Below are 12,701 nucleotides of genomic sequence, written 5' to 3' on the forward strand. Positions count from 1 at the left end.
TGTTGCCTCTCTTCCTTTAGCATCATAGATGTCCAGGAAAACCGTGTGCATGCGTGTGATGTCGTGTCACATCCGCACATGCTCGGAGGCCCTCCAGACATGGCCCGGACTCGGGGAAGGATAAGAGACAAGGTCTGTGTGGGGGCGGGGCTGGGGCAGAACAGGACAGGACTGGGAGGCAGAACAGGGTCCTCTTTTTTCTCTTGAACAAATCTGTTAACCCTAGCACCATGTCTGGATATAACGCATAAACAGGAGTCTGTATATGTGCAATACCAATGCAAATAGGTTGTCATCTTTTGGCAAAGCAGCAACTCAGGGTCACAAATGTGGATACACCCTTAAATAAACCCAAGCTGAGGACTACATCTGGGACAAAACCTTCATTGTAGGCAGTGAATGGAGCTAATTTAGAGGTCGCGCTGCATGAGATGACACTGTACATAAATTAAAAGATGGGGAAAGGGGGAGGGAGGAAGTCATTCAACTCTGTGTTCTGATTGGCTGAGTGCTGCCTGGTATATTATCATAATAACAGAACCGGAGACACCATAATAATAATTAGATATGTTTCCAACAGTGACACAGCCTGAAGTAGCATAATCACTTAACATTTTCTCCTGTTATTCCCTCACCGGCTCTGATTTTATCTGAAGCATCTACAGAAGCTGCTTCCAGGAATTCAGATTTATGTCAGATGCTGTTGAGCCCTGATGAGATTTCACTTTATTTCCCTATCTTCTCTTGTTTGCATAATTCCCAGCATGCCTTAGGAAGCTATTAAAAGGAGGGGGGGAGGATCACTTTGTCTATACAACATGGAGGGAGGGGTTTTGGAAGCTGCTGGTGAAAATTATTTATCACAAGGAGGGTGTGGGAAGATTTGTCTGCCGCTTGTCCCATGTATTTCCAGTCTGCCCTGATTCATAGGAGCAGACTATAATTATAGGGATGATGACCTCTTAAAAATATTTTTTAATAAACCATAATAAGGAGAATCTCTATGCATCCCTGACATAGTAAAATATTCTGGCATTTGGCACAGAGGATCAATGAAATCTCGTTTATGAGAACTTTATTGGGAGAGGTCTGAGGTTGACCTTATGGGGAGTCCAGCGGGCTCTACCACTGAGGTCACAGTTCTATTGATACTTTTCTAGAATGTAAAAGAACTCTTAACTGCAGTCCAGTAAGAAAACACGGTTGATACCAGTAGCCACTGGGTGTTGTTAGGTACCATCAGCTCATGTTCGAGTTCTAGCGACTTGATGAATTGTGGATCTAAAAAGAAATCGGTTTTGTTAGTCCAGAAAGGTCCTCCAGCGTCATCCCCATGGTTGTTTTCAACATGTCCAGCCATCTGATTGCAGGTCGCCCTCTTTGCCTGGTTCCTTCTATCTTCCCAAACATGATATCTTTCTTCAGTGATCTCTCTCTTCTGAAGGTGTGACCAAAATAAGGCAGTCGTAATTTCATCATTTGGGCTTTGAGTAACATAGCCAGTTTGGTATCTTCCAGAATCGATTTGTTGGTTCTTCTGGAGGTCCATGGCACACCTAAAATTCTTCTCCAGCACCAAGGCTCAAATGAGTCACTGGTAGCAGATTTTAAATACATTTCAGAAAGTGTGTCATTTCAGTCAACACACAATTAAACTGTGAGATTTTTTGCCTGATGGCATGGCCAGAGTTAGAAGCAGAGCTAGTTTTTTTTAAAAAGAAGAAGCTTCTGGTGAATGACCTATTAATACATATAGTATTTGCAAGGCAGGCCTAGGGATCACCACCTTCTAAATCTGAGGAAAGAGCAAAAGGAAAATTTTAAGTGCATCCTAGAAAGTACATTTTGTATCAGGCCTGGAATGTTTTTTCATTGTATATTAGATTGCAGACACTTTTCCTTGCATAGACAGTTGAAGATGTTTTCAAATATTTAAATCAGGATGAGTTATGGTTGGTCATTTTTATTGGAGCTTCCAGTTATTTTAATATTATTAACCTTGTAATTTCTGAGTACATAAGAACATAAGCAGTGCCTCCGCCGGGTCAGACCATAGGTCCATCCTGCCCAGCAGTCCGCTCCCGCGGCGGCCCAAACAGGTCACCTGTCTGAATCACCAGAAGGGGCCCCTTGCCACCTTGGTTTCCCATTTAAGTCCTATCTTCCCATCGAAGTCCTATACTTTTTACCTGGATACCTCTCTCAGTATCCCACAATCCCTTTATCCCTCAGGAATCCGTCCAATCCCTGTTTGAATCCCTGTACCGTACTCTGCCTGATCACGTCCTCCAGTAGCTCATTCCAAGTGTCCACGACCCTTTGGGTGAAAAAAAACTTCCTTACATTTGTTTTGAACCTATCTCCCTTCAGTTTCTCTGAATGCCCCCTCGTACCTGTTGTCCCCTTCAGTCTGAAGAATCTGTCTCTATCCACCCTCTCTATGCCCCTCATGATCTTGAAGGTCTCTATCATATCTCCCCTGAGCCTCCTTTTCTCCAGAGAGAAGAGCCCCAGCCTATCCAACCTCTCGGCGTATGGGCAGTATTCCAGCCCTCTTACCAGTTTCGTTGCTCTCCTTTGGACTCTCTCAAGTACTGCCATGTCCTTCTTGAGGTACGGCGATCAATACTGAACGCAGTATTCCAGATGTGGACGCACCATCGCTCGATACAATGGCATGATGACTTCCCGCGTCCTGGTTGTTATGCCCCTCTTTATGATGCCCAGCATCCTGTTGGCTTTTTTCGAGGCTGCTGCGCACTGTGCAGATGGCTTCAGTGATGCATCCACCAGCACACCCAAGTCTCTCTCAAGTCTGCTGTCTCCCAACAATGCCCCCCCCCCAATTTGTAGTTGAACAAAGGGTTCTTTTTCCCTATATGCATGACCTTGCATTTTTCCACGTTAAAGCACATTTGCCATTTGTTTGCCCAGTCTTCCAGCTTGTCCAGGTCCCTTTGCAGGTCCTCACACTCCTCCCTGGACCTAACTCTGCCGCACAGTTTGGTATCGTCTGCAAATTTTATAACCTCGCACTTTGCCTCTTTTTCCAGGTCGTTGATAAATATGTTGAAGAGAAACGGCCCCAGCACCGATCCCTGTGGCACACCGCTCGTGACTCCCCGCCAGTCAGAATATTGGCCCTTTACTCCGACCCTCTGCAGTCTACCCGACAACCAGTGCTTGATCCATCTGTGCACATCCCCTCCCACCCCGTGGTTCCACAGCTTCCTAAGCAGCCTTTCATGTGGCACCTTGTCGAAAGCCTTTTGAAAATCGAGGTAAATGATGTCTATGGGTTCCCCATTGTCCACCCTACTGCTTATTCCCTCAAAGAAATACAGAAGGTTCGTTAAGCACGACCTTCCCTTACAGAATCCGTGTTGGCTTGTTCTCAGTAGGCCATTTCTGTCGATGTGCTCGCAAATGCCGTCCTTGATCATAGCTTCCACCATCTTCCCTATAATTGAAGTCAGGCTCACTGGCATGTAGTTCCCGGGGTCATCCCTCGATCCCTTCTTGAAGATAGGTGTGACATTCGCCAATTTCCAGTCCTCTGGTACCTCTCCAGTTTTCAAGGATAGGTTGCAAACATGCTGGATTGTGCCCGCTATTTCTTGTCTTAGTTCCTTCAAAACCCTTGGGTGGATCCCGTCCGGGCCCGGTGATTTGCCGCATTTTAACCTGTCTATCTGTTTGAGGACATCCTCCTTACTTACCTCTATGTGCTCCAATTTTTCGGCCTGTTCCCCACTCATGAGCTCCTCTGAGTCCGGTATATTAGATGTGTCTTCTCTCGTGAAGACCGACGAGAAGAACGTGTTCAACCTCTCAGCTACCTCTTTATCCTCCTTTATCACTCTCTTCCTATCCCCATCGTCCAACGGCCCCACCTCCTCTCTCGCTGGTCGCTTCCCCTTTATGTAACTGAAGAATGCTTTGAAGTTTTTCGCCTCCCTGGCCAGCCCCTCTTCGTATTTCCCTTTTGCTTTTCTAACCTAATGGAATTCTAATGGAATCTACCTTGCACCTACTTGGGAGAAGGCAGAATGTATATACTCAAGGTGATCTTCAGGGTTCTTCCTAATGACCAGCATTCGGTGGGCACAATTGCAGACAGATTGCTGGGCTTGATGACCCAGCTCTTTCTACGTTAAGAACCAGTTCTGGTTCTGTAGCACTTTGGATAGATAAGCACATTCCCATACTGAAAGAAATCCCAGCTTCCTCCCAGATGTTTCACAGACCTCTCAGACCTGTTCCCATTACTGCCCCGTGTATCATGTCTCCCAAGCACATTGAAGTTCTGCTATAGTGCTGGCCTGCACCATCGCTGCCTGTAAGCTATTCCATGCCATAAGAACATAAGAATAGCCTTACTGGGTCAGACCAATGGCCCACAAGCCCAGTAACTGGTTCTCACGGTGGCCAATCCAGGTCAGTAGTACCTGGCCAAAACCCAAGGAGTAGCAATATTCCATGCTACCGATACAGGGCAAGCAGTGGCTTCCCCCATGTCTTTCTCAATAACAAACTATGGACTTTTTCTCCAGGAACTTGTCCATACCTTCCTTAAAACCAGCTACGCTATCCACTCTTACCTGCCTGCTACTCATCCTTTGTGGTCCTTAAAAGACATTTAGGGGAAAGTTAGCAAGTTTCAATAAAAAGCGAGCTTTTATCACACCTTGATTTATCATGGGAGTCCCCAATCTGCGGTATCTCTGTATTATAGTTTTCTGAATCTCATGGTAAAGGACTAATACTGCCTGTGAGCCACCTCACACACAGTCCATCAGTCTGGATGCACCAGGTCACCAAGCTTCAGTCTGATGCTCCCAGACTGCATCTTAAAGGGGCTACAGTGTTGATGCTTTCCCTTGAGCAGTACCCATTCCATCCCCTGGCAGCACATGACCACCTCTCCAATCAGCCCTTCACTGATCATAACTCTGCAATCACCCCCCCACCACCACCACACCACCACCGTGGGCCTACTGACCCATACCTGGGGGAGGAGTGGCCTCGTGGTTAGAGCTGCTGCCTCAGCACCCAGAGGTTGTGAGTTCAATCCCAGCCTGCATAGCTCCCTGTGACCTTGGGCAAGTCACTTAACCCTCCATTGCCCCAGGTACCACAGTTAAATTCCGAGCCTGAGGAAATTCTGAGGAAAATACATAAGAGTACTTGATTGCTATTGAAAGTATTGTAAACTGCTTTGGTCGAGTCTCTTCATGAAAGGTTAATAACAGTGGCATACCTAGCATATGTGACACCCGGGGCCCATTATTTTTTGACACCCCCCATCTATATAAAAAATATGATTTTTAGTAACAATCCGCATATCGCACAACAAGAGTGTACCTAGGAAAAGGCAGCATCTTAAACACTGCAGTGAGCACTAGAACACCAACACACATACATTGTAAAACTAAACATGCCAGATCCCGTACAGTCAATTGATCCTGCAGTCAATGCCAACTGAAAACTATGTCCTTTTCATACACACAGAACAGAGATATACCCTCGCCCAATATGGAATAATCACAAACTAAAAATAGAAATATGTAGACAAAAGTTAAATGAACTGCCAAGAAACCAGATTTTGCATACAATGCAACACCACAACACCACAAAAACAGTGACACATTTAAGAACATAAGAACATAAGCATTGCCTCTGCTGGGTCAGACCAGGGGTCCATCGTGCCCAGCAGTCCGCTCCTGCAGCGGCCCCCAGGTTCGTGACCTGTAAATCCTTACTTAAATTCTTTATTCCCTATTCATTAGTACCTGTATAGTTACCCTCTATCTGTACCCTCTATTTGTACCCTTCAATCCCCTTCTCCTTCAGGAAGTCATCCAATCTCTTTCTGAAGCCCAATATTGTACTCTGCCCTATCACCTCCACTGAGAGCACACTCCAGGTGTCCACCACCCTCTGAGTGAAGAAGAACTTCCTAGCATTCGTTTTGAATCTGTCTCCCTTCAATTTATCTGAAGGGAGACCTCTTGTTTTTGTTGGCCCTGTTAATCTGAAGAATCTGTCCTTATCCACCTTCTCTATGCCTTTCATGATTTTATAAGTTTCTATCATGTCCCCTCTAAGTCTCCGCTTCTCTAGGGAAAAGAGCCCCAACTTCTTCAACCTTTCAGCATATGAAAGGTTTTCCATGCCCTAAATCATCCTTGTCGCTCTTCTCTGGACCCTCTCGAGTATCGCCATATCCTTCTTATATTTTCCCCTAATACTGTGCAAAATATAAAGACAGTAGATGTAAATTTGAAAAAACTGATACATAACAATCACCACTTTACAAATTAACAAATAAAAATAAAACAAAAAATGTGAAATAAGAAAATACCATTTTATTGGACTAATCCATTTTTCAATTAGCTTTCAGAGGCCAAATCTTTCTTCAGAACAGTACAGTATACTGTTATGGTATCCTATCCTGAGGAAAGGGGTTTAGTCCAAAAAATTGCCTTATTTCCATTTCCTATTTATAAACTTTTATCAATACAGTTACAATACTATTGATTCTAAGTAAAGCAACAAAAAAATCTTTCTACCTTTTGTCGTTCTGCTTTAATCATCTTCTCTTTGCTCTCTTCTTTCTATACAGCGTTGTCCTCTCTCCCTTCCATGCAACATCTGCCCTCTCTTTGCCCTTTCCACCCAGCTTCTGCCCTCTCTCTCTCTACCCCTTCCATCTACTGCCCACACTCTCTCTGCCCCTTCCATCTACTGTCCACCCTCTCTCTCTTCCATATGGCATCTTCCCTCTTTCTATGTCCCTTCAATAAACTGTATATCCGGGGTCCCTTCTCTCCTTTGCACATGATTCATTTCAGCTTCACCCCCTCTCCATTTTTTCTGTCTCCACCCCACCCTATGCTTTGGCATCTCTCTCTTTCTCTTCTCCTTCCCTTCCCTCCCCCATGCCATGGCATCTTTTCCTCCCCCTCCATGGTCTGGTATCTCCTTTTCTTTCCCTCCTTCCCATGGACTTGGCATCTCTGGTTCCTCTCCCTTGTCTTCCTTCTCCCTCCTTCCCTCTCTCTCCCCAATTGGGTGCTGCAGCTGCAGCATTCCTCTTCCCCCTTCCCTGTGCAGTAGCAGCATTTCTCCCTCCCCCTTGTCTATGCAGAGAGGTTACCGACACAGCCGCGGATTGCGCGAGGAGCCGACACCCGCGGTTTTGAGCATGGGAGCCGGGCAGAAGCTGAACAACTGCCGGAGTGAGCACCCGCGGACACCCCTGTTTACTGCTGCTGCTGCTGCTGGTTAAGGAAAGCAGCAGCGGCAGAATAGGGAGGGTGACCGGCTGTGCACCCCCTTGGGGTGTGCACCCAGGGTGGACCGCCCCCACTCTTGGTACGTCACTGATAAATGAATCTCAATAAATAAATAGTATACTTGGTTCTGGGCAGGAATGATCCCAATTGCTCCTGTCCTTGTCCACACTACCTCTCAAAATGGCATCATACAGAAACATAACCTCCTAAGGGAAGTACCATGAGGCTGCTACTAGGGGCACCGTTTTAGGAACTGTAATTGGCAAGGGCTGGAGTGATTAGGGATCACTCCTGCCCAGGGACCCACTATAATCAGTGGCGTAGCAAGGGTGAGAAGAGCCCGGGGAGGTGGTGCCCTTCCTCTGCCCTCTTCTCTGCCCCATCTCCTTCTGCTCCTTCCCTGCCTCCTCCTGCCGCAGGCGTGTGCCCCTTCCCTTCCCCACACCTCTTTAATGTTCATGGCGTGAGCTGCAACCCCAACCTGCTGCTTGTGCTAGCATCGGCTCTTTCTCTGATGTCACTTCCTAGGCTCGGATCCAGGAAGTGATGTCAGAGGAAGAGCTGAAGCTGGCGCGAGTAGCAGGTTGGGATTGCTGCTCGTGCTAGGAACATTAAAGAGGTACGGGGGAATGGAAGGGGTACATGTGTGTCATAGTGGGGAGCAGGAAAGGAACAGGGGGCGTAGAGGAGGAGGAATACCAGCGTTCACACCAATACAGCACCTGGGGAAGACCGCCCCCTCCTCTTACTATGCTACTGACTATAGCACCACTTATGGGCTAGTAGGAGGTGGGGATTCTTTGGGAGAGTAGAGACCTGATCAGATGTGATCAGGGGAGAGGGTGGGGGACAGCACTACAGCCCCTTTAAGATGTGAACTGGGAGCATGAGACCACACTGTGAGGCCCAGTGCTCCCAAGATGGTAATACAGTGGTACCTTAGTTTGCGAGCATAATTCTTTCCAGAAGCATGCTCGCAATCCAAAGTGCTTGTATATCAAAGCAACTTTACTCATAGGCCATAATGGCAACTAGGATGATTTGTTCCACTGACTGAATACCGGTAGGTACATCTCTTTGACCCGATCCCCGACCCAAGTCGACACCCGACCCCAGGAACTGGCTTTGTTGCTCCCCCGAAGCCACCGGCGCTGCTCCCTCCCTTCGTGATCGCCTCCTCCCCCTCCCCCCCACTGATCGGCCCTGTCCTTACCCGTGCGCCGCTGGTGTCGAAAGTGCCTGCCGCCAGTTTCCTTGCTAGGCTGCTACTGGGCCTTGGGATCTCATGAGAATCTCGGAGAGGGGGGGAGCCAGAAGGCCTTGAACATGTGCAGATCGAATGTATTCCTTAACAGTGCACCTAACTTTTAGGAATGCCCACGATCTGCCCATGCTTCTCCCCTGGCCACTCCTCCTATTGAGATCTGCGCATTAGAAGTGTTGTGCACCCCTTTATAGAATGCACCAATAAAATTGTGCGCCTAACTTCTATTGAATGCGCCAATTAGTATCAATTATTAGATAATTGCCAATTATTGGCACCAATTGGCTTGTTAAACAATTAAGTTTTGTGTGCAAATTGGCTGTGTGCACCAATTTGCATATGCAGCTTAGGATGCCATATAAAGAATTTGGGTCTAACTGGATAACGCAGACTCCTTTAGGAGTCTTGCATACTAATGGAAAAATTAGCCCAGGGCCTGTAGAAAGGATAAAGCCCTATTTTGGGGCAACGTAAGAAATGAGAGTAAGGTATAGGAGAGTCCTGTGTTACAATGCACTACTACCCATTTCATAACACTTCTTAGGAAAAGGTCCCCAAAATGAAGTTAAAAAAAAAAAAAAAAATTTTAAAGGAAAATCGTTATAGCAAGATCGCTACGCGATTGCAGATATTCATCATTTACAATTAAGCCACCTGGAGATTCTGTCAGACCAGACACTGTTCAGATCTAAAAAGGAATGTAATTGTTCTGGAACAAAAAAAGAGATTTCACACCCAAATAATTAGGCATTTAAAAATGTAGCACAGGAAAAAGATGTTCTATATGCATAAACAGAAATAATGTGTTGCGCGTGTAAAATCTAAATTTATCTGTATTCTTTGCTCCATAAGGAAAAACAGCAACCTTCCCGAACTAGAATTGCATAAGTACAGTATATTCAAGTCCTGTTCAATGAGCACATTGACTAATAAAGTGGCCTTCTCTTGGACTTCTTCCATAGATGTTTCCAAAATAGCTCAACTATCCAGACTTTCAGTCCTTCTGAAAGGGATCCTGGAGGGTTTATACTGAATATTCCTCCTTAAGGGATCCTGCAGTTTAGGATGTGTATTGCAACCTACCTTTTAAAGGATCCTGGTGGCTCGCCCATCACCAGGTATACCATCGCCCCCAGCAGCCTGGAGGATTGAGATGCACAGGGGAGCCTTATGACCAGCAACACAGAGCAGGACTTTCTTAGATCCTCGCTGGGATAGGGTCCTCTTCCAAAGATATGGCTGTTTCCCAATGGCTATGTAAGTGCTGAAACCTACTGTTGCACAATGGTGGCATGGAGTTGATGCACTAATGAGATACATCAGTGATCTCTTAGATAGCCCTGCCTGGTAGATTTACGGTGTGAAAGCAGAGGGTCACAGTAGTCAGTTTATGACGATGTAATTTTTTTTTTTTACTGATGATCTTCCAGATTTTTACAACCACCTTTTATACAGACATGCATTTTATTGCTGCTTTTTATGCACAACTGGACAAACCCATGCCGAAATGCCCTCTTATATCTCAAGATGTAGGTAGCAGTTCTTGAGCACTGCAAAGCTAGAGCTCGCCAGCAGAGGCGCCGATGCTCAGGCTGGCTTTTACTAACCAGAAATTACTTTACAGCTATGTGCCTTTGTTTTACTTTTATTACTGGCACTAAATTCACCTTAGCTTCTGTGACTGTTGCTCGTGTCATGAGGATTCTTGTTGCTATTGAGGATTCTGCTATTATGTGCCGTCATCTGAGTGCGCAGATTCTATTCTAGAACACTAGTGTAAACCTACATTGGTGCTCCTAAATACAGGCGTGCCCACTTAGCACCGGGACTATCGCATTTATAAATAGTAACACCTAAGTGTAGTCAGCAGCATGGACAACTGACAATATTCCCTAACTGTATATGTGTGAGACACGCCCATATACTACCATGCTGCATCCATGTGTATGCCCCATACTTACGTGCATCCTTATAGAACAGTGCTTAGTGTGCTTGTGCATATAAGTTATTAAGCTGAGCAGGTCAAAGAATTTTTCTTACTAGCAGGAGCAATTACTTCCAAACCTTTTACATGTGCTCAACGCTCAATGTGAAATTATGAACAGCACAGCTACACCTTTACAAACAGCTACAATCATCATGCAGGATATAATCTTCAGAAGCCTCAGTGGTGACTAGTTTCACACGAGCTATAATTTCATAATGGCTGCTGGAACTAATCAGGGGGAGGGGGAACAGCATGTTTCTGTTGGAGGGAGTTGAGGACCAGTTTTTTTGGGGGGGGAGGGGCAGAGGAAGCCTCAAGCCCATCTTTTGATTGCAGGAGTGTCGTTCCATCCCAGTTATAATTTCAGCTTTAGTTTTGGCCAAGACAGTGTGATGAATTTTGGATGCAGATTTGGTTTTGGCTGAAACATAAAAACCACCTTGGTTTTGGTCACCCTCTAGCATGCATGACTATAAGCATAAAGTTATAGAAATGCCTTTTAAGCTACTTCTCTGTGCCCTTATAGAATAATGTTTAGGGCTTCTGCATACATAAGTAGCACTTCTTGCTGCATTTATACATGTGAGGTGTGCATGAATATGGGGCTTATTTTTTTAAAAGACAGCATAAACTGATACTTGGACATTTTACTGGTCAAAACGTCCAAGTGAGCATTTTTGAAACTAACTTTATAAACGTCTTTCTAATCGTTTTGTCTCCGGTGTGTCTAAATCTTAAGGGGGGGGGGGGTGTTAGAGGCATGTTTTGGGTGGAATTAGGGCAGGCTTAGCACATGGATGTTTTACAGCAATAATCAAATATTTTCCAAAATGTCCAGGGCATAATTTGGACTAGACCTGTTTTTAGAATGAATGAGGGCCAAAAAGGTACCCAAACTGATCAGATGACCACTGGAGGGATGTAAATGTGGCCTCCACACATTCCTCCAGTGGTCACTGACCCCCTCCCAACCCCCAAATATATGCATGAAACAGTACATATCTGTCTACAGTATATGACAACCTCAGATACTATGGCCAGTCCTAGTAGAGCTACAAGCAGGTCTCTGGAGTAGCCTGGTGGGCAGTGCAGTGGACTGCAGAGAAGGGGGCCCAGGCCCATATGACACCCTAACTAGTACACTGCTGGTGGAAAGTGTGAGTCCACCAAAAACCCACTGTACTGCCATATAAGTGACACCTGCCGGCATAAGGGCTATTGGGGTGGTAGAAAGGTGGGTGCAGTAGGTTTTGTGGGAGTTTTGGAGGTGAGATGTATACCTGATACCCTTAATGTGAAGCTCACAGCAGTGCCCCATAGAGTACCCCACTGCTCTGCTGGCATGTGGCCAGTCTATTAAAAATGCTATCCCCTCCTCCTCCTCCTATTTATTACTTATATAGCACTGAAAGGCATACACAGCGCTATACATTTTGACATTTAATAGACATTCCCTTCCCAGAAGAGCTTACAATCTAACTTGGACAGACAGACATGGCATATAGGGTTGGGAATGTGTAAGGTGAAAGGAGTTAGGAGTTGAAAGCACTCTCAAAGAGGTAGGCTTTTAACTGGGCCCTGAATACTGTCAGAGTTGGAGCACGCCATTTTGGCTTGTTTTGGATGTTTTTAATTTGGAAATTTTTTTGATAATGGCAAAATAATTTAGACGTCTAGCTGGACAAACATCTAGCTGGGCCATTTTAGAGAATAAAAAAGATAGATGTCTTATGGGTTCAAAAATTGACATTTTCTCCACCCAATTCTGGGACGTTTTTCTCAAAACGTCTAAAGTCAGACTTAGATGTCCTGTTGAAAATACCCCTCCACAAGTGCACGGTTATAAAATTACCTTTCACATGTCTCCCTCTCTCTCTCCTCAGCACTGAAAGATGATCGGTTCCAGCTTGAGGAATTCACCCAGAAGCAGGTTAAGATGCGTCTTTCTAATGTGACACTGCAAGATGAGGGCGGCTACTTCTGCCAGCTCTACATGGAAGATACACACCATCAGATTGCCACGCTGACCGTGCTGGGTGAGTCTCACAACAAAGCACCATTAAGGAGAGAGGCATCACAGCTATAGATGTCTCCCCCTGACACTTTGATCCTTGTCTTTCTTCAAATCCCTCTGATCCCCAGTATATTACCT

At 45.6% G+C, this 12,701-nt stretch overlaps 1 protein-coding gene across 4 annotated transcripts in view; it reads left to right on the top strand.

The window, feature by feature from the left end:
* The window catches only part of CADM4 (cell adhesion molecule 4), a 449,467-nt gene that overhangs the window by 334,224 nt on the left and 102,542 nt on the right, over positions 1 to 12,701 (top strand). For all 4 annotated transcript variants that reach the window (XM_033962734.1, XM_033962736.1, XM_033962737.1 and 1 more), the window contains exon 3: positions 12,433 to 12,585. In XM_033962734.1, coding sequence (XP_033818625.1) covers positions 12,433 to 12,585 — 153 coding nt within the window. The remainder of the gene's footprint in view (positions 1 to 12,432; positions 12,586 to 12,701) is intronic.

The sequence above is a fragment of the Geotrypetes seraphini genome, chromosome 11, assembly GCF_902459505.1.
Source record: "Geotrypetes seraphini chromosome 11, aGeoSer1.1, whole genome shotgun sequence".
NCBI classification, from domain to species: domain Eukaryota; kingdom Metazoa; phylum Chordata; class Amphibia; order Gymnophiona; family Dermophiidae; genus Geotrypetes; species Geotrypetes seraphini.